Source organism: Mus caroli, chromosome 14 (genome assembly GCF_900094665.2).
Source record: "Mus caroli chromosome 14, CAROLI_EIJ_v1.1, whole genome shotgun sequence".
In the NCBI taxonomy this organism is placed as follows: domain Eukaryota; kingdom Metazoa; phylum Chordata; class Mammalia; order Rodentia; family Muridae; genus Mus; species Mus caroli.
Genome location: NC_034583.1, coordinates 39,241,254 through 39,266,291, shown reverse-complemented (window position 1 = coordinate 39,266,291; position 25,038 = coordinate 39,241,254). Strand labels below are relative to the sequence as shown.

Sequence of the window (25,038 nt, the reverse complement as noted above, 5' to 3'; positions counted from 1 at the left end):
GTGGCCAATCTCAGTTTCCTAGCAAGACATCATGTCAGAAACCCTAAACAGTGGCTTTTATCCCAGCATCTGTGATACTGTACATCTGTAGCCAACACCCCAATCCCATGCTGGGGTTAAAGGTATGTATTACCATGCCTGGATAGAAATCTATGACAGAAGCAACTCTGTTGCATAATGAGGCCTACTCTCAAATCCTTTAGTTACATATATGTGAACTTCATTTTTTGTGAAGTTTTTTTGTTTGTTTGTTTTGTTTTTTTCCTGTTAGTTTTAGTACTACAACTCAAGACAAAGCAAATGAAATCTTGGTACAGCAAGGATTGGAGTCGCTAACAGACCGTAGTAAAGGTACATTAGTTTAATTAAGCTGTCACTTCTCTGGCTTATGATTCTGTAGAGTCTCGGGTGGAGCTCATTTTCACCGAGTAGTTCAAGTGCTGTGCCCAGAGCTTGGGGAATGTGGGGGAGGAGCTGAGGAGGCAGCTCAGCTACTAAGCTCTGGAGCCTGAGGACAGAGCTGGGTAGGGGTGAGGCAAGAGCTGGAGACTAGTCTGGGGGCGGGGGTGTGGGGGGGCACTGCAGGTGGCTTTTCAGAAATAAAGTAGAGCGTGCTTGAGGGCTCCACACGCATGAACACAGAAATATTAACAACCCTAGCAGAGGAGACGTGAGTGAAGTGACTGAGGCAAAGTTTTAAAGTTTCACCATGATAAAACTGAAGGGTTTAAAAACCTCCCGTGAGGAGTGTCACTTTAGAAACTGTTCTTTGATGAACGTTTTTGTTCATAGAACATGTCTTAAATCAGAAGGGCGCTTCTACTTCAGATTCAAATCACGCTTCTGTGAAAGGAGTCCCATCCGCTGAAATGAGTGAAGGCCAGACCTCTCAGCCCCAGCACGATGTGCCATACTTCAGGTTTGTATCTTGTTACTGTAAGAACTTGCATTCATGTCTAGACATTCAGTCCCAGATTAAAGCATTTGATTTTATGCAGAAATGTTGAGTTTGGTAAATGGGGAGCAGCAGCTGGCTTTGGGTGTTTCTTCCACTGTGCCTGTGGGACGTGAATATGGTTCTAACGGTGGCATATGTGCGACGGGAAGTGTCCTTCCCAGCCCTGTAGATTGACCCTTCTTTGCAGGCGTTAATCATTTTTTGGTAACTATTTTAAGGGATAAATACTTTTTATTTCATTTCAGGACAGACACCTTTTGTCTTGTACAGTATCCTTTTGTTCTCGTTAAGTGTTGCCGACATCCTATTTTAGCACCTGAAGAACTTTCTGGTGCCTGGGTTCACAGTCCCGCCTGTCCTGCTCTGTCTCCCTCGGCTTACTTGGTGGCATTCAGCTGGTGGGGTATAAACAGGATTCAGCTGATCACGCTTGATGCCAAACCTGAAAAGAGAAAAAAAAAGCTGGCAATGGTGTCACTTGTCAGTGTCCCTCCTGGCATCCATGAAGTCCTGAATAAACTGGCCAGGCCTGTAATCTCAGCACTCAGGAGGTAGAGGCAGGAGGATCAGGAATTTAAGGTCCTCCTTGGCTACTTGACAAGTTCAAGACCACCTGGGGAAGCATGAGAGCTTGACTTTTTTTTTTAATCCTTTGAGATTCCATACACTGCATTTTCACCTGCAGAGGCCACAAGGGGATTCTGAATCCCCTGGAAGTGGCGTGAACAGACAAATGGCTGTGGGCCCTGTGTGGGTGCTGAGGATCAAACAGTGCTCCTAACTCATGAGCCATCTTCTGTTTTAATTATCTTTTCCTGAGTATTTCGTGTTAGTAACCACTTGAATTGCTTCTATAGTGGAGGTTTTCAAGCAAATGTAAGGGCATCTAGAGGTGTACACTAGTTAGTCTGTGGTGCCGCCAAGTCCCTGAGGTAACAGCTTACCCAGGTGAGTAATGTCAGGGTTAAGCCGTGGCTCCGTCCCCATTACTTAAGTCCTCGTGTCTGCCCATTGAGTGAACTAAACCTTTTTCCTTCCTATTATGTCTGCTCTTTCCACTGTTGGGCATTGAACCCCGAGCCTTGCTTATGTTGTGGAAAGGCTCTCTCACTGAGTACATCTCTAGGCCTAATTTCTCTTATAAGAAATCCAAACAAAGCCAAGTGTGGAGGCTCACACCTGTCATCCAGCACTTGGGAGGCTTGGGTTTCAGGCTAGCCTGCCTGCCTGACACACTGAGAGTGGCGCCTCCGGTGCCTCCTTTCATCTTCTCTCCCTTGAGTTTGTTGGTGTTTTTCCAGTTTTTCTTACTAAGGTAAGGGGTGCACGCATCATGTAAGTGTTACTGTAGGTGTGCAGTGCACAGGTATTAGATGCACTTGTAGTGTCATGTGGCCAGCACCTCCACCCAGCTCCATAGCTTTCAGCTCCTGTAGTCTGTATCCCCATTTTTCCTAAGAGCCCCTAGCAAACACCATAATAGTCTCTGTCTCTATAAATTTTTTCTACTAAGTACACCATGCAGTTATTAATAGAACCATTCACTATTTGCCTTTGTTTAATTCCTTTGGTGGGAGATTGGAGAGTTATTTGAGATGGGGTCTCTTTTCATAGTCCTGGCTGTCCTGGAACTTACCCTGTAGACCAGGCTGGCCTCGAACTCGGAGATTTGCCTGCCGCTACCTCCCGAATTCTGGGCTTAAAGGTGTGCACCACCGCTGTCTAGCCTTTTCATTTGTTTTTAAGACAGTCTCAAGTAGCCCAGATGTGGTGAGCCAGGAGATGTTCCTGTTTCAGCCTTCTAACTGGTGTGGTTTTGGACATTTGAACACTACCGCCCCAGGCCAGTGTTCATTTTCGTGACTGGTTTCTTTCACTTAGTGTAGTGTCCTTAAGACTGATCTGTAATGATCTGTAATGTTAGAATTGCCTCCTCTCCTCTCCTCTCCTCTCCTCTCCTCTCCTCTTTCCTTCCTTCCTTCCCCTTCCCCCTCCTCCTCTTCCTCTTCTTTCTCCTTTTCCCCCTCCTCTTCCTCTTCCTCTTCCTCTTATTTTTTCATTTGTGATCTCAATGTGTAGTCCTAACTGGCAGGTGCTTTACTTTGTAGACCAGACTGGTCTCCAGCTCATGGGCAGTCCTCCTGTTTACGCCTGGGAAGTGCCGAGAGAATAGACATAAGCCCTGTGCTCAGTTCTCCTTTTTCAGGGTGGAATGGTACTGGGGTTACTGTACTGGAGGCTGGGCTGCAGAGATGGCCCAGCCACTAAGGGGACTTTGCTGCTTTTCCTGAGCCGTTTGCTTCCCAGCACCCACACAACCAGCTGTCACTTCCAGGGAATCCATCACCCTCTTCTGTCCTCCAAGGGCAAAATATTCATACACATGAAAGTAAAGAAATCTTGAGTCCTGCTCTGTATAAATCACATTTTGCTTCATATATCTGACATTTATGTTTCTGTTGTTTGTTTTCGTGTTTGTTCTTGTTTGTGACAGTGTCACGCTATGTTCTTCTGACTGGCTTAAAACCCACTGTACAAGTTCTGAACCTGACTGGCCCAGAGCTCCCTATAGCAGTCTCCAATGTAGCTTGATCCTTCTGTCTCCAAATCTGGTGCCACCACACCCAGCTGTGATGACAGTTGGCTCCTTTCCAGCTTTTATTGATTAGAATTTTTGCGAACACGAGTTTGCAAATATGCCTTTGGGACTTTGCTTTCAGTTCTTTGTAAACCTAGGTGTGGGCTTGCTGGCTCATGTTAGAACACCTAGGTGTGGGCTTGCTGGCTCATGTTAGAAGTGTTGATTCTCTGCTCTCTGAGATGTCTGTAGAAGCACAGGTTGAACTCTCGGGCAGGGGTCTCGCAGCCTTGGCATTATTCATGTTTTAGGTTATGTCCTTGTTGTTTGAGGGCCTTTCTTTACATTGTTGGTTGTTTGGAGCATCTCTATCCTGTACTGACGATCAAAAATGCTTTCAGCCAGGCTCAGTGACATACACTTTCAGTCCTAGCAGAGGAGAAGGATCTTTGAATTCAAGGTCTGCTAGGCTCTATATAGTGAGTCCTTATCTTTAAAAAAAAAACAACAAAAGTCTCTAGAGTTGGGTTGTGGTGACACTCACCTATAATCCCAGCATTTGGGAGGCAGAGGCAAGTGGGCTTCTGAGTTTGAGGCCAGCTTGGTCTCAGCGTGAGCTCCAGGACAGCCGGAGCTCCAGAGAGAAACAACAAAACGGTCTCTAGACATCAAATGTTGTCTGTGAGCAAAACTGACTGGAGAAACACCATCTGACCTCAGCTGGCACACGCCGTGTGACCATGCTGGTCTTTCACTTACAGAGCTTCTACCCCATCTCCTCAAGTGCCAGGACTGCAGGGTGCACTTTATGGTGACCTTTCACCCTAGACTTCACAGGGCTGTCTCCGGTGTGCTTCCAGCACTCGGCTTGTCCTTAGTTCCATAAAGAACTGTATGTGTTGTAGCTTGGACAGGGGTCGTAACATCATTGGTCCAATGTGAGTTTTAGGTAGAAAGGAATGGACATATACAAGGTATATGACAGGACATTCGTCATTCACGAGTTTTAGTATAGTTCATTAAACCCTTACCCTATTTAATTTTTTATTCCTGAATTTAAAAAAAAATCTTGGGTTGATTTGGTTTGGTTTTCTAGACAGGGTTTCTCTGTAGCCCTGACTGTCCTGGAACTCACTTTGTAACCAGGCTGGCTTCAGAGATCCAGCAGCGAGCCGGGCTTGGTGGCACACGCCTTTAATCCCAGCACTCGGGAGGCAGAGGCAGGCAGATTTCTGAGTTCGAGGCCAGCCTGGTCTACAGAGTGAGTTCCAGGACAGCCAGGGCTATACAGAGAAACCCTGTCTCGGAAAACCAAAACAAAGAACAAAAAAGAAAAAAGAGAGAGAGGTGCAGCAGCATGTGCGCCGAGTGCTCGGGTGAGCGGCATGCACCAGTGCTGCCTGGCACACCTTTGCTCTAAACTGTTCTAATCCTCTGTATTTGTCAGAGTGGTAAGACTTAACTAAGGTGGGCAACACTTGGAACAGTAACATGTATATCCTAATTTTAGAAAAATCCTCCAATCAGAAACTGACAGGCTGACCTCGCACTGCCTGGAGTGGGAGGGGAAGCTGGAGCTGGACATTCCTGATGACGGTAAGGAAAGTCCTCTTAGTCCTGGCTCTCTTGTTGTTACCATTGGGTGGGTCTCTGTGTAGAGAGGTTCTCTCAGCACTGGCTGGCCTCGAGCTCACTGTGTACTTGAACCTTGAACTCTTGGTCATCCTTTCTCACCTCCCGAGGGCTGGGCTTGCAGCTGTGTCCAAACACACCTGACCACAAAGTGCTTATGTGGAGTGTTACCGGTTGTTTGGTTTTTGTTGTGTGTGTGTGTTATTGTTTGGGTTTTTTTGGTGTAGTAGTAGAGATTCAGCCCAGGATCTTGTTTGTGCTAAGCAAGCACTTGACCACAGCCCTTATTTCTTTTCATTTCAAAATTAAAGCTCTTATGTTGTCCAACTTTGTAGTTTTAGTATTATTCAAAATGCCAGGGGCTGTTTAACATATACCCCCTAATATTTCTTTCTTTCTTTTTTGTTTTTTTGAGACAGGGTTTCTCTGTATAGCCCTGGCTGTCCTGGAACTCAACTCTGTAGACCAGGCTGGCCTCGAACTCAGAAATCCACCTGCCTCTGCCTCCCAAGTGCTGGGATTAAAGGCGTGCGCCACCACTGCCCGGCTCCCCTAATATTTCTGTGCTAGAGAAGTACACAACCTTTATGTATTTTGTTTTCTTAATGTGACCTTACATATAGCAGTGTTATCTGGAATGCCTTTAATCTCAGTGTTCAGAAGGCAGAGGCAGGTGGATCATGAGTTCAAGGCCAACCTGCTCTACAGAACAAGTTCCAGGACAGCTAGGGCTACACGTAGGAACCCTGACTCAAAAAAAGAAAAACAAAACAAGAAAAATATATATTTGTGTGTGTATGTATGTATGTGTGTGTGTTTGTGAGTGTGTGTATTCTGAGTTATAATTATGTAAATCAGTATGAAAACACATTTTGGCAAAGGTCCTTAGTCCCGTTTATTTGGAGAGGCTATTTATAAAAAGTTACCAGTTCAAGGTCCTTGGATAACTTGACTGTGTGAGGTTGAAGTCTCTCATAAAGTACAAGGAATCATGCTCATTGTGGAGCCGTGGATGACTGAGCATGGACATTGCTGACTGTTACTGCATCTTGAAGCAAGGTCCTCATGTTCACTTGTTTTTTTAAAACACGGCATTTATTTTATTTTTTTAAGATTTATTTATGTATTTTATGTATATAACTACGCTGCAGCTGTACAGATGGTTGTGAGCCTTCATGTGGTTGGTGGGAATTGAATTCAGGACCTCTGCTTGCTCCGGTCAATCCTGCTCGCTCTGGCCCAAAGATTTATTTATTATTATAAATAAGTACATTGTAACTGTCTTCAGACACACCAGAAGAGGGAGTCAGATCTCATTACAGATGGTTGTAAGTCACCATATGATTGCTGGGATTTGAACTCAGGACCTTCAGAAGAGCAGTCAGTGCTTTTACTTGCTGAGCCATCTTGTCACCCTCTTGTGCTCAGTATTTATGATTAAGTTTTTTTGGGTAGTCATTTTTGGTTTGCTGTAAGAATTTGATTCTGCGAGCTCGAGGGTATTAGAGGTTAAATCTCAGTTGTCTGGCTTGCTATAAAGGCCCGTTTTCATTTCTGAACTTCTTTAGCTAAAGGTCTTATCCGTACAACGGTTGGTCAAACAAGACTCCTTATCAAGGAGAGATTCAGACAGTTTGAAGGACTGGTGGACAACTGCGAGTATAAACGGGGTGAAAAGGAGACGACCTGCACAGATCTGGATGGATTCTGGGATATGGTTAGTTTTCAGGTATGTGTCAGGTGTGCTGCCCGGCATCTGCTTCTGACATCAGTAAATGGGATGACAGTAGTTCAGCTACTTAGGGTGTAAGGTGTGAGCTCTCAGGACGCCCCATGTCAGCTTCACCGCCTTCTCCCCTGTGCTGTCAGAGTCTGTGATAATGGTGTGTGTGAGGAGTGAGCCAGTGAAGTTATGAATTCCTGTCCTATGCTGGGCATTATAGTTAGAGATGACCGAAAGGCAGAGTCGAGCAGGGCGTGGTGGCACACATGATGCCAAATCCCAGTTTGAGGCCAGCCTGGTGTACACTTGCAGACAGCCAGGGCCACACAGAGGAACATAGACTCTGACTCCGTCTTACAGCACCCATACTCAAGTGGGCCACGGGTGAACTCTCAGTCACACACATATAACATATACACATAAAATGAGTATGGAAGGAAGGAAGGAAAGAGAGCGAGCAGTGAGTTGTGTGTGGCAGCACACACCTTCAGCCCCCATCCCGGAGACCAGGTCTACAGAGGTTGCATTCAGAGCTGTATTCATGATTATTCACAATGTGCAGGCGCTTTCCACTGTATAGAAGGATATATATGCATACATAGGTTACGTGCAAATGCAGGGACTCTCACACTCTCTGCTGTGTGTGTGTTGCTGAGGACCTGACCTGGGCCTTTCCCTGTGCCAGGCAGGCACTTGAACACACAATTTACAGTGACTTAAACAGCATTTGGGAGGTGGAGGCTGGAAGATTGGGAGTTCCAAGTATTTTCTTGGACAATATAGCAAGTTGTGGGTTATCCTGGGTTGATGTGAGTCTCCTCTCCCTCTCCCTTCTCCCTTCTCCCCTCTGCCCCCGACACCACCACCACCACCACCACCACCACCACTCTACACGTAAATCCCCACACACAGGCCTTTAAGTGTAAGAACTAACCAGTTCTGGATCACCGTTTTCTGTTTATTGACATGGCCATTCATTTTAGAGTCCTAAAGTAGCAACTTTGACATAGCACTAATTGCACAAACTCGGGCTTTTATCACCAGGTCGATGATGTGAACCAGAAGTTCAACAACCTGATCAAACTTGAGGCGTCAGGATGGAAAGACAGCAATAATCCAAGCAAAAAAGTCCTCCGGGTAGGTTTGTGCATCCCTAGCACAGATTCTGCTCTGGTTTGTTTCTAAGAATGTCGTTATTTACGTGGGTGGGTGCTTGTGCCGTGGGGGGCAGAGGGCAAGCTCGAGGCATTGGCTCTTCACTTCTGTTACAGAAACTCTGACGCTTCACAGACTGAATTCATATATTGCTTATTACATTCTGATTACTCATCACAAAAAGTAAGGCGTTTCCTTCCGAAGAGAAGAAAGTCACAGATGAGTAGTGGACGTGGGGTGCCCCGGTGACTTACGCTCCTAGACAGTGGGTGGATGGGCACGTGTTTGGTTTGGTTTATTCTGAGAGCTGGACCCGTGTTGACATATGTTTGTGGCAGCCTTGTAATACCAGCTCTAGGGAGGCTGGGCAGGGTTCAAGACCAGCATGGGCTACATAGCAAGTATCAGGACAGCAAGGACTATATAGCAAGACTTGGTTATACACAACCAGAACACACCTCCTATGTTTATGTATTTGCTTGTGATTGCAATAGCAGTAGATAATTTGTGTTTTGCTAAACTCTAGATAGTCACATGTTAAGCTTTATAGCAGTCCAATTGGTTGGGTGCTATAGTCACAGTTTATGATTGAAAATTCCAAAACTCCAAAGATGAAATCATTTGCCCAAGGCTTTCATTCCAGGGTTCCTCATTCCAGAGCCCATGCTCTTAGTGGGCAAATCATGCAAGCTTCTTGTGGGACAGACTGTGGAATGAGAGATGTTATGTATTTCTTCACTGTGCTTATGAGGTTTTCTATTTTTCCTGTAAAGCATGCTTTGTTAATCTAATAAGAATCCACTTGGGTTCAAGAGCTGCTCTCTGTTGCACACACAGGGCGGCCTGCAGAGGCTGCGACTCCAGCTCTAGGGCCTTGATATTCTCTTCTGGACTCTGGGGACAGGACACCTGCACTCATGCACAGTCTCACACATAAACACCCATGTCCACATAATTTAAGAGCGTTTTGAAGTCCATCGTACACCTCAAATGGACATTTATCAAACGGTCAGTCTCCTTCTGACACTTTATACTATGTTATGCAAACAAAGGTGCTCTGAATTCTGTCTCAGTAAAATAAACTTTATTATTTCCTCTCAATGAAATCTCAGTGCAAAGATCTGAGAGGAATGGTCAGATCGTTTAAATCTTCTTTAATAGTAACGGATGTTACTTATAAAAAATGGCTAGTATAATGATAATTGTTTTTTGGGACGGGTCTTACTAAGTATCCCAGCCTGAATTCAAACACAGAATCTGTTGGGGTCCAGGAGTGACCCCATAAACCAGGCGAATGCTGACCTCAGCTAAACAAGGATGGTTTATTGAACACATACCCCGAGACCGATCAACCAGGGCAACAGCTCAAAGCTGTGCACTGGACATTTCTCAGGGCCAGCTTATAGAGGCTGAAACCAGTGAGTTCATGTGCAGGTGCTGAAGGGCTGCCTGGTGGTCAGCCCTGACTCAAGCCATTTTAAACATAACAGTTCATATTGATCTTTAATTTGATGGGTCCTTTGTGACGCTTACAGCTGTGGAATTGAAGATTAACAAACCTTATAACAGTCAGAAGCATGACGGGTTATGTGGGAAGCATGGCCCCAGTCTTCTGTGTCAATGACTGGCAGGCAACAATATGAAATAGCTGGTGGGCATGGAACAAAATGGCTACAGCTATGCTGGGGGTGCAGGGGCAGGCTTAGCAGAATCCTCCTGCCTCAGCTTCCAGGATGCTGGGATTACAGACTTGCACTGCTGCTCCTGACATACTGTGGATATTTCTTTTTTTTTTTTTGAAAGGTCAAGATTTTATTGTCTTCATAACAAAATCTGCTTAGAACTGGATCACTTGGCCCTCCCAATTTCTTGTCGCCTCCCAATTCAAAATGCTTGCATCTCTTAATAGCCAGCATCCTCTTAGATCTGCAGTTGGGCTCAACACACTCCAGTCACAGCACAATCTTCTTTGTAGTTTTAGCCTTTTTGCGGAGAATAGGCTTAGTCTGCCCACCATAGCCACTGTTTCCTGTCATAACGCCGCTTTCCCTGGGCTCCTTGCCCCTCTTGTACTGTGTTACCTTGTGGGGTTGGTGCTTCCCACATTTCTTGCAGAATGTCCGGCGGGTTTTAGGCACGTTCACCATGTTCGCAGGAGCACTAGCAGCTTGAAAAGCCTGTGGATATTTCTTAATTGTGTGTTTAGCTCTCAAAGTAATTTATTAGTGTCTCTATCATATAAGAATTGTAATTCTGCCTGTGACCACCAGATGTCTCTCCTTCTACGTTGTTTGGTTGGTTGGAGAGAACTTTATGAAACCTCATTCACCAGCCCCCATCCCCACCTCCTCCAACAAGGGCATACTTACTTCAGCAGGGCCACCTCTAATTCTGCCCTAACAGTTCTGACTGGGGACCAGCCATTCCCACGCATGAGCCTATGGGGGTCGTTTTCATCCACACCATCAGACCCCACAAGGTGATGCTCAGTCGGTGAGATGATGTCCCCTTAATATCAGCTGGTCCTGAGCTGAAACAGGTGTGCATTCAAGCCATGGGGGACAACATAGTAACATAGTGAGACCCTGTCTCAGAATAAAAGTTAAAAGGGCTACTTAACTTCAGTGGAAGAACGATTTCCTGCTATGCACAGGGAGGACTCTGGGGTCAGTCCTCAGTGCCACAGGAACAGGAGAAGGTAGTAATGAACATACCTTTAATTACTATTTCTCTTTGCAGAAAAAAATTGTGCCCGGTAGAACAAGCAAAGCAAAGCAGGATGACGATGGACGAGCGGCAGCTAGGAGTCGCCTCGCTGCCATAAAGAATGCAATGAAAGGCAGGTCACAGCAGGAAGTGCAAGCCCACGCAGTGGCTCCGGAGACCACAAAGGAAGTTGACAAAATAGTGTTTGATGCTGGGTTTTTCAGAATCGAGAGCCCAGTGAAGTCATTCTCAGGTTTGTATCTTTGCTGAGACTGAAGAGCGGTGTTTGGGCCAACTGGGGGCTGGAGTGAATGGTGGAGAGTGACTTTCCCATGAAAGACCCCACACGCTGATGGCTAGAAGTGGGTTCTGTGCTGGCAAGCCCGCATGCACATCACATATTGAGACTTGTGCGGGCTTGTGCCTGTTCTCCAAGTGATGCCATAGCTGTCTCTGCCATGCAGTGCCAGTCTGTCTGTGAAGTTCCGAGACAAGCTGGGCTAGGGGTACGATGCAGAGGAAGCAGACCTGAGCTATCACACTTCCCTCAGCCGTGCCCTTCTGCACGGGGGTTGGGGGAGGCAACTGTGCTGCTGTGTTTGAGATCCTTGGAAGCAAACTCAGCTTGACATGTGGTTAGCAAGCACTTGTCCCTCCAGACATAGCCTCCTTTTCTGAAATCCTCTCTTTTTAGACAAGGCTTGGCTAAGTTTCCCAGGCTGTCCTTGGACTCACACAGGCCTGCAGCTTGCTGCCTGAGCCTCTGGAGAGGATGTGGTGTCGGGCTTGTGCCACCAGTCCCCACTACTCATCCCTGTATTCAACGGTCTCCTGTACGCTACCCACGTGAGGTCATTCTCTTACCTCCTGCTAGGACTATGGTTCTGGCAGCAGCTGCTCAAGTGCCATGTTGGAGGAAGCCAAGTGTCTCAGCAGTTTATCTGTAATGCTTTCTTGTTCCCCTGTTCCCGTGACTAGCCTGTGTTTCAGCGGTGTTTGGTAACCATCTACAGCAGGAGACAGCTGATGTCTCAACTTACCTGGAAAGACTGCTGTGGTAAACCATCAAAGGAACTTGTTAGGAGACTAGCTCTCTCTCTCTCTATCTATCTATCTATCTATCTATCTATCTCTCTCTCTCTTGACTCTGGGTTTCTCTGTGTGGCCCTTGCTGGTCACTATATAGACCAGGCTGGCGTCAAAATCACAGAGATCTCTTACCTCTTCCTAAGTGCTGAGATAAAGGTGTGCGCTGCCACTCCTCTGAGTCAAAGCTTTTGACCCAAGCACTTGTTGCCTGCATTAGCTAGGGATAGCTCACTTGCTAATTTACATTATACCTTCTAAAATATTCTTGCTGTTACTGCTTATTGTCCGAGGTGCACCTCTTCATCTTTCTTTCTAAGTCTTAGTTTGATTTTATGTACCTTTACCTACACTTTGTCCACACCACATGTGTGCCTGATGCCTATGGAAGTCAGAGGAGAATATCAGATCCCCGGGACCTGGAGTTAGAGCTGTCGTGAAATAATCACGAGGTGCTGGAACCAAACCTGGCCCCTCTGGGGAGAGCAGCCAGTGTTCTTAACTACTGAACCTCTCGGCAGCCTTTTGAGATAGCATCATAGGCATGGCACAAGAAAGCTGAGCACGGGTTAACGTGACGATCCTCTTGTCCCACAAAGCCCCTGGTACTGGACAGTAACAGATGTTGACAAGAGCAGGCTCTGTGCCGCCTCTCTGAACAGAGTCTGGACGGAAAGACTTGCTATGGGGCTTGTTCTTCTTATTTCCAGTCCTGTCTTCTGAACGTCGTTCTCAAAGATTTGGAACACCTCTGTCTGCCAGCAAAGTTGTGCCTGAGAGCAGGGCTGCAGGGGACCTTCTGAGACAGAAGATGCCACTGAAGAAGCCGGACCCTCAGAGCAGCAAGAGTGAGCATGTTGATCGGACGTTTTCAGATGCTCTTGAAAGCAGGTATCTCTTTCATGTGTGCTGTGAGTTTAGTGGTATTGACGTGAGCATCGTTCCATATGGTTAAGCTGGGAAAGCGTATGTTTCTAATTAAACTTCACATATAACCCTGTAACATGTGGGCAAGGCTTGCTCTTTTCTAAGGAAACAGACTTCAGATTTCAGGTTGGAACCAACTCTAGTGTTGGTAATCATAGCCACTCAGGAGACTTGAGTGGAAGGATTATTTCACCAGCAGTTTGGAGCCAGCCTTAGCAACACCGCCTGTCTTAAAGCACCAGGACTGAAGTTGCTAAGTGGTCCTGATGCAATTGGCAGAAGTGTACCGTGCAATACAAGGGAGAGAAGCAGTGTGGTGTCCTCTGGTGAGAGAAAGTGCCCAGTGTGTGCAGACAACCTAGACATCGCTTTAGGTCATTAACTAGCCAACCCTTAGAGTAGCCCTGCCAGGGACAGGGAGAGAAACTTAAGTGGTATCTTAATGAAGTTTAGCTTGTAGTTGCTCAAACTGATCCATTCTCTACACAATTGCATCAGCATAACCTAAGCTGTCCTTATGGTGGCTCATAGATAAGTGTGCAGCTAATCTGAGAGAGAAGAGGAACCTTAAACAAGTAGGAAATTGTAATCTGAGGTCTGGAGAACATGTTGGACTTGTTATTAATCTGACATGTTAGCCGGGCAATGGTGGCACACGCCTTTAATCCCAGCACTTGGGAGGCACAAGCAGGCGGGTTTCTGAGTTCGAGGCCAGCCTGGTCTACAAAGTGAGTTCCAGGACAGCCAGGGCTATACAGAGAAACCCTGTCTCGGAAAAAAAAAAAAATGTTGAGCACTCCTCGTTGCAAAAACATCCCACTAAATAAGGCATGGGGTGGGCCAGACCCTGGGAGGTAGACTAGAGGAGGCGCATGAAAATCCTTAACTATTTTATAATGTCTTTTTAAACTTTTGATATATGCCAAAAGCATTTTCATCCTTTAGGGCCTCAAAAATGCTTTTGGTATTATAAAAAATCTGTTTTGTAAGATATCAATTTACTATCATACTTTGTATAATTTATTATTAGACTTTATATAATTTAAAGTTTGTTATCTATATTAGGAAGACCTGTAATAGCAGTTGAGTCATATAGTTACTGGGACCAGCAAGATAGTTCAGTGGGTCACCTGTTTTGCCAGCCTGTGACCTTCTCACACACACACACACACACACACACACACACACACACCACACACACACCACACACACACAGTTTTTTTAATGTTCATTTGCAAATGTCTTACCAGAAGGCATCTTAAAACAACTTTGAACCAGGCAGTGGTGGCGCATACCTTTAATCCCAGTACCTGGAAGACAGAAGCAGGTGAATCTCTGAGTTCGAGGACAGCCCGGTCTACAAAGTGAGTTCCAGGACAGCCTGGGCTACACAGAGAGAGACCCTGACTGGGAGAAAAAACAAAACAACTTTACAATAAGTTGTTGTTTAAGATTCACTTTTATTTATGTGTGTGTGCTACACGTGTGTGGATCCATGCAGGGGCAGAGGAGGACTTCAGATTTCCTGGAGCCTGACTTACAAGCAATTGTAAGTTGACCAATATGGGAACCAAACTCATCCTCTGTAAAAGCAAAAGCCCATCTCTCTGGAAGAGAATATTTTTAAAACAAACGTGAAGAAATAAAATTTCATTCTGTTTAGTTACTTTGAATGTGTAGATTCACGCATGGGTGCTGTGACGTGTGTGGAAGCCAGAGGGCGGCTTTCAGCAATCAGTTCTCTCCTCCCAACATGTGAGTGAGTTCTAGGGCTGAGCTCAGATCATCAGGCTTGGTGGCAGGCTCCTTTACCTAGGAACCATCTAGTTGACCCCTGAAGAGATTATGACAGATACATTGTCTTAATTTGTTTTTTATTAACATACAAATTAGGTGGGTTTGTTTGTGTCATCTTCATGGTTTTGGTTTTTGGTGGTCCTGGGATTGAACACAGAGCCTTCACATTCTGGGCAAGCACTCTGCCAGCCCTGTACTGTGTTCTTCTTTTCAATTACATCTTCATTTATATTTGTTCTGTCTCTGTGTTTGTGGGCACACACATACTCAGATCTAGTGTCTACTTACATTTATGATTAGAATATATTTAATGACACTATCAAGTATACGTAGCCAACTTGCAGGCATGGTAGCACATTTGTAGTTCCAGCACTTAGGAAGCTGAGGCAGGAACATTGAGAAGCCAATCTGTCACACAGAGCACAGCAAAGCTGCCTACACAATAACTGAGCCGCTTTGCTTCAGGACTTGGCCTCACCCTGGCCTGTTCCTGTTTATGTGGCTCTGGATCTGGCTGAGATTCAGCATTGCAGGCGGAACGGTATTAGCCTGAGTGATTGGCAAAGGAAGGGGCCTGTGAGCTTCCAGGAAAAAAGGACATCATCTGTGTGGCCATCATACAATAGCTGTCTAGTCTGTACGGATCAACGACTGACTCCTGGGTCAGGCTCTGTGTTCGGCCCCATTATGCAAACTAGTGATCTCCATGCAGGATGGACAGAGCCCAGGTCGAATGATTGTGATGTTTCATGATTGCTGTATAATACCACTGCTTGTTTCAGGTGCCACGTAGAAGACACCCCGTGTCCTGGAGAACAAGATTCAAGTGACATAAAGCATGTAAGTCCTATTGCAAGGTGGTGGTAGGTAGCCAAGGGCATCATCTGTTTATGTCAGGCGCTTACTGGAGACACTACAGGCAGAGTCACCCTCAGTTGCATGTCCCTCGGGTTGTTTGCAGCCACGTTCTCTTTGTATTCTTCAGGCCACATCAAGATGTCTGCAGAACCAGAGAATTAGAGAATCCACGATCTTTGGCCTCTTTAAAGTTCTTTAAGAGTTATTTTATGTATGTGTGTTTTGCCTGCATGTATATCTATGCACTATGTGCATAGTCTCCTGGACCTGGAATTATAGAAGGTTGTGAACTGCCTTGTGGATGCTGAGAAGTGCAGCCAGTGCTCTTAACCACTGAACCATCTCTTGCCCTGGCCTTTATTTTTTGGAACCAAACGTAATGATAACAATAGCTATACTCGTCTGTGTACTGGAACCTTTTTGCCCCAGAGTCGTGGGTAACACCAGGTCCAGTTTGCTCTTGTAATTGACTTTCTCTTTCCAAAGCTGTGTGCCAATCTCTGAGCTGAGTGTGGCGCTTGCGGAAAAGGCTGTCTTCATTACTGTGTTGTTTATTGTTTGTGCAGGTGGCCTGAAGCCAGACAGTGAGACTCGGGGTGTTCCTTACACTCTCTGTTTTGTTTTTTCCCAGATAGGGTTTTCATGAGTAGCTCTGGCTGTCCTGGAACTTGCTCTGTAGATCAAGCTGGCCTCGAGCTCACAGAGATCTTCCTGCCTCTGCCCCCTGAGTGCTGTCTTGCATGCTTTATATACGTCTTACTATGTCGGCCTTCTCTTTTTTCATATATTTAATAGCAGTAAAACTTTTTTCATTTGTTTCAATTATGGGTGATTGGAATCTATAATGCCCACTTTTGAAAAAACTTTTTTACTAGGTATTTTCTTCCTTTACATTTCAAATGCTATCCCAAAAGTCCCCCAAACCACCCCCACACACACACACTCCCCTACCCACCCACTCCCACTTCTTGGCCTTGTAATGCCCACTTTTTATGGGTGATTGGAATCTATAATGCCCACTTTTGAAAAAACTTTTTTACTAGGTATTTTCTTCCTTTACATTTCAAATGCTATCCCAAAAGTCCCCCAAACCACCCCCACACACACACACTCCCCTACCCACCCACTCCCACTTCTTGGCCTTGTAATGCCCACTTTTTATGGGTGATTGGAATCTATAAAGCCTACTTTTTGCCTCTAGGATGTAAATAAAATAAATGTCAAGATGGATTGTTTCTCTGTTGAAACGAATTTGCCTCTTCCTGCTGGTGATGCTAATACCAATCAAAAAGAAGCAATCTCAGCCGTGGAAGGAGTGAGTTCTGCAGTCATCTCCCAGGATTTGCTGATGAGCAACCCTGAGACAAATACCTCCTCACAGAGCAGCACCTCACAAGAAGAAGCTGAGGCGTCCCAGTCAGGTTAGATCTTCTCAGATACAATGAAGCCTGGAAAACAGTGTGGATATAGATGACTGTTGTAGAATTCTGAGAACCAGGTTCTCATGGTGAGGGTTAAGCTGTTAGAAGCTCACTATAACTATCTCCTACAAACTAGTTTCAGAATACTTTGTTCTTCAACCAGCTGTGAAGGGCTATGCTTATAATCCTAGCAAAAGAGAAGCCAAGACAGGAGGGTTACTCCTAGTTCAGGGCCAGCCTGTACTGCACGCAGTGTCCCAGGCCAGCAAGAGCAATACAGCGAGACCTTGTTTCAAAATGGGAAGAAAGAGAAATGTGGTTCTCCTAACGCTGATGCTTCAGAGAGCAATGTTGACCCACACTGGAGACGGGAGGCCTTGGCAGTAGACCTGATCTGTTAGACTCAGAGCTTCCCTCGGCTCTCTTTGGCCTCCATCCAGAAGCTACCTTCAGAGTAGCCTACTTTTCCCTTCTAATGCCTGTTGCTATGTACTATGTTGTGATTGTTCTATAAGGAAACAGGCCTCATATTTGTGTTACAATGCAATGGTGGTCTGTTTTCCTCGCTATTCTGTAGGTCTGTGAGAGACCTGAGGTAAAGTGAAATGTTAACAGCTGCACAGTCATTTAATGTCTTTGTCTGCGTGATCCATGATCTCACTGTGTAGCCCTGGCTGGCCTGCAACTTGCTGTGTAGACCAGGCTGTCCAGGACCTCATGGAGAGCCACCTGCCCTGCCTCCTGGGTGCTGGCGTTACAGGTGTGTGCACCACCCTGGCTTCTGTCTGCTCCTCTTCAGTAACATGGGTACCTTTAAAATGACAAGGATGGTGCTTTCTTATAGAAGATGTTCATACTTAAAGTGCATTTAAACAAGGTGACACAGCCAGGTGGAGCAGGTCTGTTTCTTCATTTGATTGATTAAAGCTTTGCCCACTTGTAACAACCCTTGATCAAAGCAATGTTCTTTTAAAATCATTTCTCTTATTTTTCAGTACTGTTACATAAAAGTCTCACTTCTGAATGCCACCTTCTTGAACCAGTAAGTTTTAGACTATAATCTTATAGATTTGTGCAGTTGTAAAACTGAGTGTGTCTTATTTATGATTATTCTGAGGGTGTGTGCATGCCACAGTATTTGTGGTGGCCAGAGGACAGCTTTGGGGAGCCAGTCCTCTTATGTTGGGATTTCAGCCCTTTAACCTGCTGAGACCTCTCAAGCACCCTGTTTGGTTTCAAAATAGGGTCCAGAATAGGGACCAAGCTGGCCTCGAACTCTCCTCTCTGGTTCTGATATTACAGGTGTCCCAGTGCTCAAATTTGTTTTATAAATGAACATTACTCACTTTCCAACTTGAGTGCAAGGTTTGGTATGTATGTCTTCCCATTATCTGTACATGGGTTCAATTGTATACAGGATCTGTTCTAAAAATGGAAGAGGGCTGGAGGGATGCCTCGGAGCCCCGGGGTTTAATTCCCAGCACCCACTCGCCCCATAGTGCTCAACACTCTCCGGGCCTCCGTGGGTAAAACACCTATATACATAAAATATTTACTTTTTTAAAGTTTTTTTTTTTTTTTTAAAGATTTATTTATTTATTATATGTAATTACACTGTAGCTGTCTTCAGACACTCCAGAAGAGGGCGCCAGATCTTGTTACGGATGGTTGTTAGCCACCATGTGGTTGCTGGGATTTGAACTCTGGACCTTTGGAAGAGCAGTCGGGTGCTCTTACCCACTCAGCCATCTCACCAGCCCTTTTTTAAAGTTTTTAATTGAGAAAAGGCTCAACAATCATACAATCTAATTGGTCTTAAACCTTGACCATGTATCTTCTATTCAAACTTGATTGGACACAGTAGATGAAAACTTAAATATCAAATGCATGGCTTGGATTATGGTAGATGTGACGCAAGTTTTTCTAGTAAAGTATATCTAAAAAGAAAATACAAGCCGGGTGTGGTGGCTCACGCCTTTAATCCCAGCACTCGGGAGGCAGGCAGGTAGATTTCTGAGTTCCAGGCCAGCCTGGTCTACAAAGTGAGTTCCAGGACAGCCAGGGCTACACAGAGAAACCCTGTCTTGAAAAACCAAAAAAAAAAAAAAAAAAAAAGAAAGAAAGAAAGAAAATACAACTTAAGCTGTTGCTTCTGCTGCTCTGCTGCAGCCAGGACGTGGTCTGGAACTCACTCTGCAGCCAGGGTGGTGTCTGTCCCCATCGCCTTGGTGGTCTTCACCCTGAAATTCTTTACTCCAGCTGTGCTCTGCTGCGGGTCTTTACTGGGGGCTCAGGAGGTAATAAGACAGGATATGTGTGTGTAGCTTTGGGTGTCCTATAACTCACTCTGTAGACCAGGCTAGCAGCTTGAGATCCGCCTGCTATGGTGGTGCACATAAAAAACAAAAACCCTTTACGTTAGGTCTTACGCTGTTAATAATTCCATTGTTACATAGGGAAAGTTGCTTACTCCTTGGCACTCAGTTAACTAAGGGTGTAGAAAGCTTATTTGGGGCCACACTCGATGGTGGATTCCTTGACTGCTCTGCTGTGTTCTTTAGCCAGGCCTCAGCTGCAGCAGCCCCTGCACTCGGGAGGAGACCAGACAGCCAGATCGCAGCAGACAGTTCTCCTTTGGAGGTGGAGGTGACCTCATTCTCTTCTCACCACTAAGACCCTGAAGGGAACACCAGGAGGGCTTTAAATTTAACATGATTTTTAATATTAATTTAAAATAAATATTCAGTGCACGCCTTTAATCCCAGCACTCCGGGAGGCAGAGGCAGGCGGATTTCTGAGTTCAAGGCCAGCCTGGTCTACAGAGTGAGTTCCAGGACAGCCAGGACTCTACAGAGAAACCCTGTCTTGAAAAACCTAAATAAATAAATAAATAAATATTCTTTTCTTCGCATTGTTAATTCTCTGATAAAGTGAGATAAAGCTTTGCATCTGCGGGCATTTTATGGGTTTTCACTTGAGCGCCTGTATCTGTTGACATCAGGATAGTTTGCTTCTCCTGCATTCCTTTAGATAAGGTTTCCTGAAGTGCACTGACGAGAGTTACACTGTTCAATCCTTTAGATAAGGTTTCCTGAAGTGCACTGACGAGAGTTACACTGTTCAATCCTTGCTGCCTCTGGTCATTTCCCCTTTAACAGAGCTAGCTGCCATGGACAAGGTTGAGAGAGAGAAGAATCTTTACCAAAAAATCTGGAATTTCAGGATGCTGTGAGCTATTTCACATGGACTCTGGAAAGCCAGTCCTCTGAAAGAGCAGTGTGTGCACTTGGCTGAGTCATCACTCCAGCCCTGATTTTATAATCCCTTAGCGTCATGACCATAAAACACTGCTGATACAGGAGGGAGATGGCTCAGAGAAAGGCACTGTCCTCTGACACCACCTTCATGTTGTGGCATATTTCAGCCCTTCCCCTCCCCCCACGCACATACGTACATACATCTTACATACATACATACATCATACATTCATACATACAGTAGAACATAAGTGACAACTCAGTGCTACCAACAGCACACAGTAGCAAAAGCTAACAGCCCTACCCTGTGTTCCCTGTGTTACAATTTGGTCTGAGTATGAGCTGTGCTTTGGAAGAAGACATTCCACACATAATAGGAGGTTTAGGATTAGACATCGTCAAGAGACAGTTTAGTCTCCTTTTGACGTCAGAAGTAGGTGTGTTTGGCTTTGGGGAAAGATGGTGCTTATGACACCCACACAACTTCCTGGGAGGTTACCTGAGGAGTTTGCCTAGAGGAATGTTCATAAAATGCCCCCCCCCCCCCCCAGCAAAACCTGAGGCGGCATGGAACAGCTTGCTAATGGATGACGGAAAGTTATGGGTGGACAAATTGCCTGATGGGTAAGAACACCAAACCTACGGCCTGAGATCAATGCCCGGAACCTACATTCTGGAAGGAGAGACCCAGCTCTCTGTACGTTCTTGTCCCATCAGTTGCAATTGCAAGTGCTTGCTTTTACAGACCTCTTGATTTCTGTTTTCCTGGGACGCCAGCTTCTGACATTCACCAGTTTAAACTAATCGAGAAGATAACGTTGTAGAACAAGACTTTTGACCTTTTCCTACTTTGAGCTTACTGATAATAGGAAAGATAGAAAGTGTTAGGTATGAGAATGGACATGAAAACCAAGACACAGCCTTAATGGTATTGAGTACTCATTTGAAGGCAATAACCTGGGGCTTTACAGGAAAAATGGGTTTACGACCAGCCTCCACAACAGATAGTTCAGGACTATATACCTGATTGTCCCGTAATTGCAGTGATGCTGGTGTGAGCGACCTGCTCCCTGCCTTATAGAACAGAGTCTGCATGGTACAGAATAATGCTGGAAGACAGTATGCAGGGTCAGCACTGGCAGCAGCCTCACGTCGTTCTTTCCTGTACCCTGATTGGCCCTTATCTAGGGTTGTGTAAGTGCACCCTTTGATCTTTCCTTGGAATCGCCTAGCAGCACTAAGTAACACGACTCTCCCCAGATGCCTATGGTAACTGTCTGCTGGTGAGCTGGCGCCGTTCAGTGTATTTCCTTTGTAAAAATCAGGATGGTTTATTGATAATTACATAGTTCCCTTTATATACTCACACTGCACCAAATCAAAGGGCATATAAAGACAGGCAGCTGGAGGCATCAGTGGACCTGACCTGTCTCACGAGGATCTGAGTCTGATTCCCAGCAGCCTGGTCACACTGCCTACAACCACCTGTAACTCCAGCTCCGGGAGGCCTGGTGCCTCTCAAGTGAGCAGGCACCTGTACCCATGTGCACAGACACACAACACACTAAGTTTAAAAGGCTAGGGATGTGTAGCTCAGTGAGAGAACACTGCCTAACAGTCACGAGGTCCTAAGATTTGACACCCAGTATCATAAAAACCCCCAAAGCGATGGGTATCTCTCAGCATGAGACTATTTATTAAATGGATGTCTTACAAGAAGGATAAGGAGAGAGAAATGCAAAGTTTCCCACTCCTAACGCACACAGGGCCGGTTTCGGTGCCGCCCCTTTTGGCTTAGATCATGGCGTGGTTAGCGCTGGTGAGGGTTATGTCACCACTGATGCCCAGTTGGCTGATTTCCCGGAGGTTCTTCATCCGATGGTTGTACTGCAATAGGTGAGCATCGTTGACCGCAACCTTGAAGTGGTCCGCTTCAACCAGGACTTGTATCTAGGAAGCAAACGTGGGAAACCGTCAAAAGCATATAATAACCAGGCATTCCGCCATGTGTGTTTCCCAGGACACACTGTCTGCCGTGTTTTGTTTTCATCTGCCAATTTTTATGTAAAGGGAAATATATATTGATTCCTAAACCAGTGTATCCTTAGTTCAGGAAGTTCATTATTTCATTTTTACTTTTACTTCTGGAATGAAAATGACCCAGAGCAGTAGCTGGATAGCAAAAATGAATCTACATTGTCCGATCTAAAACACAATAAAAAGATATCAAAGTTATCAGAAGCACTCAGGAGGCAGATCTCTGAGTACCTGGACAACCAGGGCTACAGAAAGAAACCCTATTTTCTCAACAAAAACCAACCCAAAAGTTTAATGGGGTCCATAATACCAAAAGTTAAAAACAGCAACATAGGAAGGAATCCCTTAATGACAAATTTATAGCCAGTTTTGGGAAGGCTGGGAAATACTTTTTCCCGTAGTTAATGAACATTCATCCTTAAATCCTGTAAGTGGACTTTTGTGATAGAGACCAGCGATGCGCTATTGGAAGATTGTTTGGAGAGGTGCCCATGGCAATGGGGAGGCTCCTGAAGGAGCTGAAGGACACGCTGCTCCTGCCTCAGCCCTAGCCTGTTGAGGCTGGTTACTGGTGGGGAGGAAGATTGGCCAGGTGCCTAGGACAGGTTTTTCCGTGATTCCCCTTGGTAAGAGAACACTGTGTGCATACAGCCAAAGCCCCAACTTACTTTGAATGGTTTGCCACTCTCAAAGGGGAAGGCTGACTGTCTCTCTTCCTTTCCCCAGTTATTGTCCTGCTTCGTGTTACACACGATGACTCTTCTGTTGTTCTCATTGAAGCGGGGGTTAAAGTGGAAGGCCACATCATTCCCTCTCTTGAAATCTAGAGCAATCCTGTTTTAAACCAGAAATAGAAGATAATTAAAGTGTCTATCAAGTCAAGAACATTTAACTTTCTAAAATGCAAACCCTTTCATAAAATGTTGGAACTGTTTCTCGGTTCTGGAGGCAAATAAGCCACAGAATCAGATCCAACTCAAAAGAACGGGCACACCCTCTCATTCGTTAGTGTGATCACCTCGAAAGTCAAGTCCAGTGGGACAAATCTGCCTTGTCTGGTCATTGAGACGATCTCACTATGGAGCCCAAGCTAGCCTCCAGCTTGTGATTCTCACCTACCTTGGCCTCCCCAGGGCTGCAATTTTAAATGTGTGTCACTAATATCTGTCAAAAGCAAGCCAGCTACCTAAGAACTATCAAGTACCTGACTTTGCCATGGTTAACCGGAAATCTCAGAACAGCGGGGTACACGGATGTAGCTAATGTTTACTTCCCGGTTGCTCTGTTGTAAAGTCAGCACACAAGGTGCGGACTGGCTAAAGTGCCACGTGAACTTCCTGACCCTTTTTGTTCTTGTGTGTTAATGCAAACTCAAGTCTGTTGTTAAGGGACTGGCCCTACTGGGTGTCTTAAGGTGAGCTCCCTACAGTAACACTAGAAGCTGATGTCTGTGATCTAGACCCAACAGCGATTCTTTGGGTATTCTGAATAACTCAGGAGCAGTCGGGGAATGTGACCGTAGTGGTTGGGTCCACTGGTTCTAGTTCTCCCGTGGACAGAGATTGTCATCTCTGTCACACAAGCACTTTTTCCCCATGAATTTGTTAGGGTGTTTGTGGGTTCACACAGTTCTTTTTCTGTTTACTATTTGACCCAGAATCAGTTTTGAGTTGTCAGTACACAGGCTACATTACTAGTGTTACTGGAACTAAATTACCTAGTGCACTAACCCTTAATTGTTGATGTTAACTCTATAGTTCTGCGCAATGTTAGAACAGGTTATATAAATATATATTTTGAGAAGAACATACACATATAACACACACACACATACATATGAGAGTATTTACTGTGAGACAAGTTATACCATGTGATGGGCCCCCAAACTTAGAGCATCTCTCTAAGCCATGTGGAAAGAAGAGTGGCTTGGGACAGTGCTTCCCATGCAGAACCAGAGGAGGGAGGTTGGCTGGAGGTGACAGAATGTGACTCCCATTCCTTTACCAAGTACAAACTGATACAGAGGAATTCATAGCTTCCTTCTGTTTGTTTTTGTTTTTGAGATAAACTCATGCTATATAGCTCAGGCTGTCTTTGAACTTAGAATCTTCCTATTTCCATCTCCTATAAGCTAGGATGTTGGGTATCCACCTCCATAGCCAATCCTGTACTTAAAAATTCTTGAATAAACCTGTATGTCTGGCTGGAATGTCTACCTTTGGTCCATAAGACTTAGAGACAGACTCACTAATGGTTACAGGAGTGTTTGTGGCACTACTAAGCTCAGGGACAGGTGAAATGGATTGCTGGGGACTTTCAGCTTCTTCATATTATATATAAGTATGACTGGAAGTAATCATTCCGTCCAGACATCCCAAGGTGACTATAAATTGGCATGGATATCCCAAATTACCTCACTGTAACCTGATCTACCTCAGCTAAACCTGTTCCAGCGGCAAAGGTTGATTTGATGAAATCTTTAACAGCTATGTGGTGGTTTGAATAGATTTGGCCTCCATAGAGTCATGTGTTTGAATGGGCCCATAGAGAGTGACACTGTTGGGAGGTGTGGCTTTGTTGGAGGAAGTATGTCAATGTGGGGACAGGCTTTGAAATTTCCTATGCTCAAGCTACATCCAGTGACATAGCGTACAGATCCAGAAGTAGAACTCTTGGCTCCTCCAACACTATGTCTGCTGGCCCTCTGCCATATTTCCCACCATGATGATAATGGACTAAACCTCTGAAACTATAAGGAAGCCACAATTAAATGTTTTCCTTAATAAGAGTTGCCATCTTCTCAAGCCGGGTGTGGTGGTGCATGCCTTTAATCCCAGCACTCGGGAGGCAGAGGCAGGCGGATTTCTGAGTTCGAGGCCAGCCTGGTCTACAGAGTGAGTTCC

At 45.3% G+C, this 25,038-nt stretch overlaps 2 protein-coding genes and 1 pseudogene across 6 annotated transcripts in view; 1 reads left to right on the top strand and 2 right to left on the bottom strand.

The window, feature by feature from the left end:
- Dlgap5 (DLG associated protein 5) overlaps positions 1 to 19,738 on the top strand; it is a 32,007-nt gene extending 12,269 nt beyond the window's left edge. The window contains exons 9-20 of one of the 4 annotated variants that reach the window (XM_029468701.1): positions 272 to 351; positions 793 to 919; positions 5,047 to 5,132; positions 6,737 to 6,897; positions 7,936 to 8,028; positions 10,786 to 11,005; positions 12,549 to 12,729; positions 15,345 to 15,402; positions 16,622 to 16,841; positions 17,837 to 17,883; positions 18,144 to 18,211; positions 19,403 to 19,451. In XM_029468701.1, coding sequence (XP_029324561.1) covers positions 272 to 351; positions 793 to 919; positions 5,047 to 5,132; positions 6,737 to 6,897; positions 7,936 to 8,028; positions 10,786 to 11,005; positions 12,549 to 12,729; positions 15,345 to 15,402; positions 16,622 to 16,841; positions 17,837 to 17,883; positions 18,144 to 18,176 — 1,306 coding nt within the window. In that variant the 3' untranslated portion in view covers positions 18,177 to 18,211; positions 19,403 to 19,451. Of the gene's footprint in view, positions 1 to 271; positions 352 to 792; positions 920 to 5,046; positions 5,133 to 6,736; positions 6,898 to 7,935; positions 8,029 to 10,785; positions 11,006 to 12,548; positions 12,730 to 15,344; positions 15,403 to 16,621; positions 16,842 to 17,836; positions 17,884 to 18,143; positions 18,212 to 19,402 lie in introns of all 4 variants that reach the window. The other 3 variants (XM_021181657.1, XM_021181658.2, XM_021181659.2) reach the window with 3 other exon arrangements.
- On the bottom strand, positions 9,832 to 10,200 carry LOC110309182 (annotated as a pseudogene).
- A 2,033-nt stretch (positions 19,739 to 21,771) lies between the features above and the next one.
- Lgals3 (galectin 3) overlaps positions 21,772 to 25,038 on the bottom strand; it is an 11,820-nt gene continuing 8,553 nt past the window's right edge. For both annotated transcript variants that reach the window (XM_021182127.2, XM_021182128.2), the window contains exons 5-6: positions 22,804 to 22,969; positions 21,772 to 22,048 (exon numbers count right to left, since the gene is read on the bottom strand). In XM_021182127.2, coding sequence (XP_021037786.1) covers positions 21,893 to 22,048; positions 22,804 to 22,969 — 322 coding nt within the window. In that variant the 3' untranslated portion in view covers positions 21,772 to 21,892. The remainder of the gene's footprint in view (positions 22,049 to 22,803; positions 22,970 to 25,038) is intronic.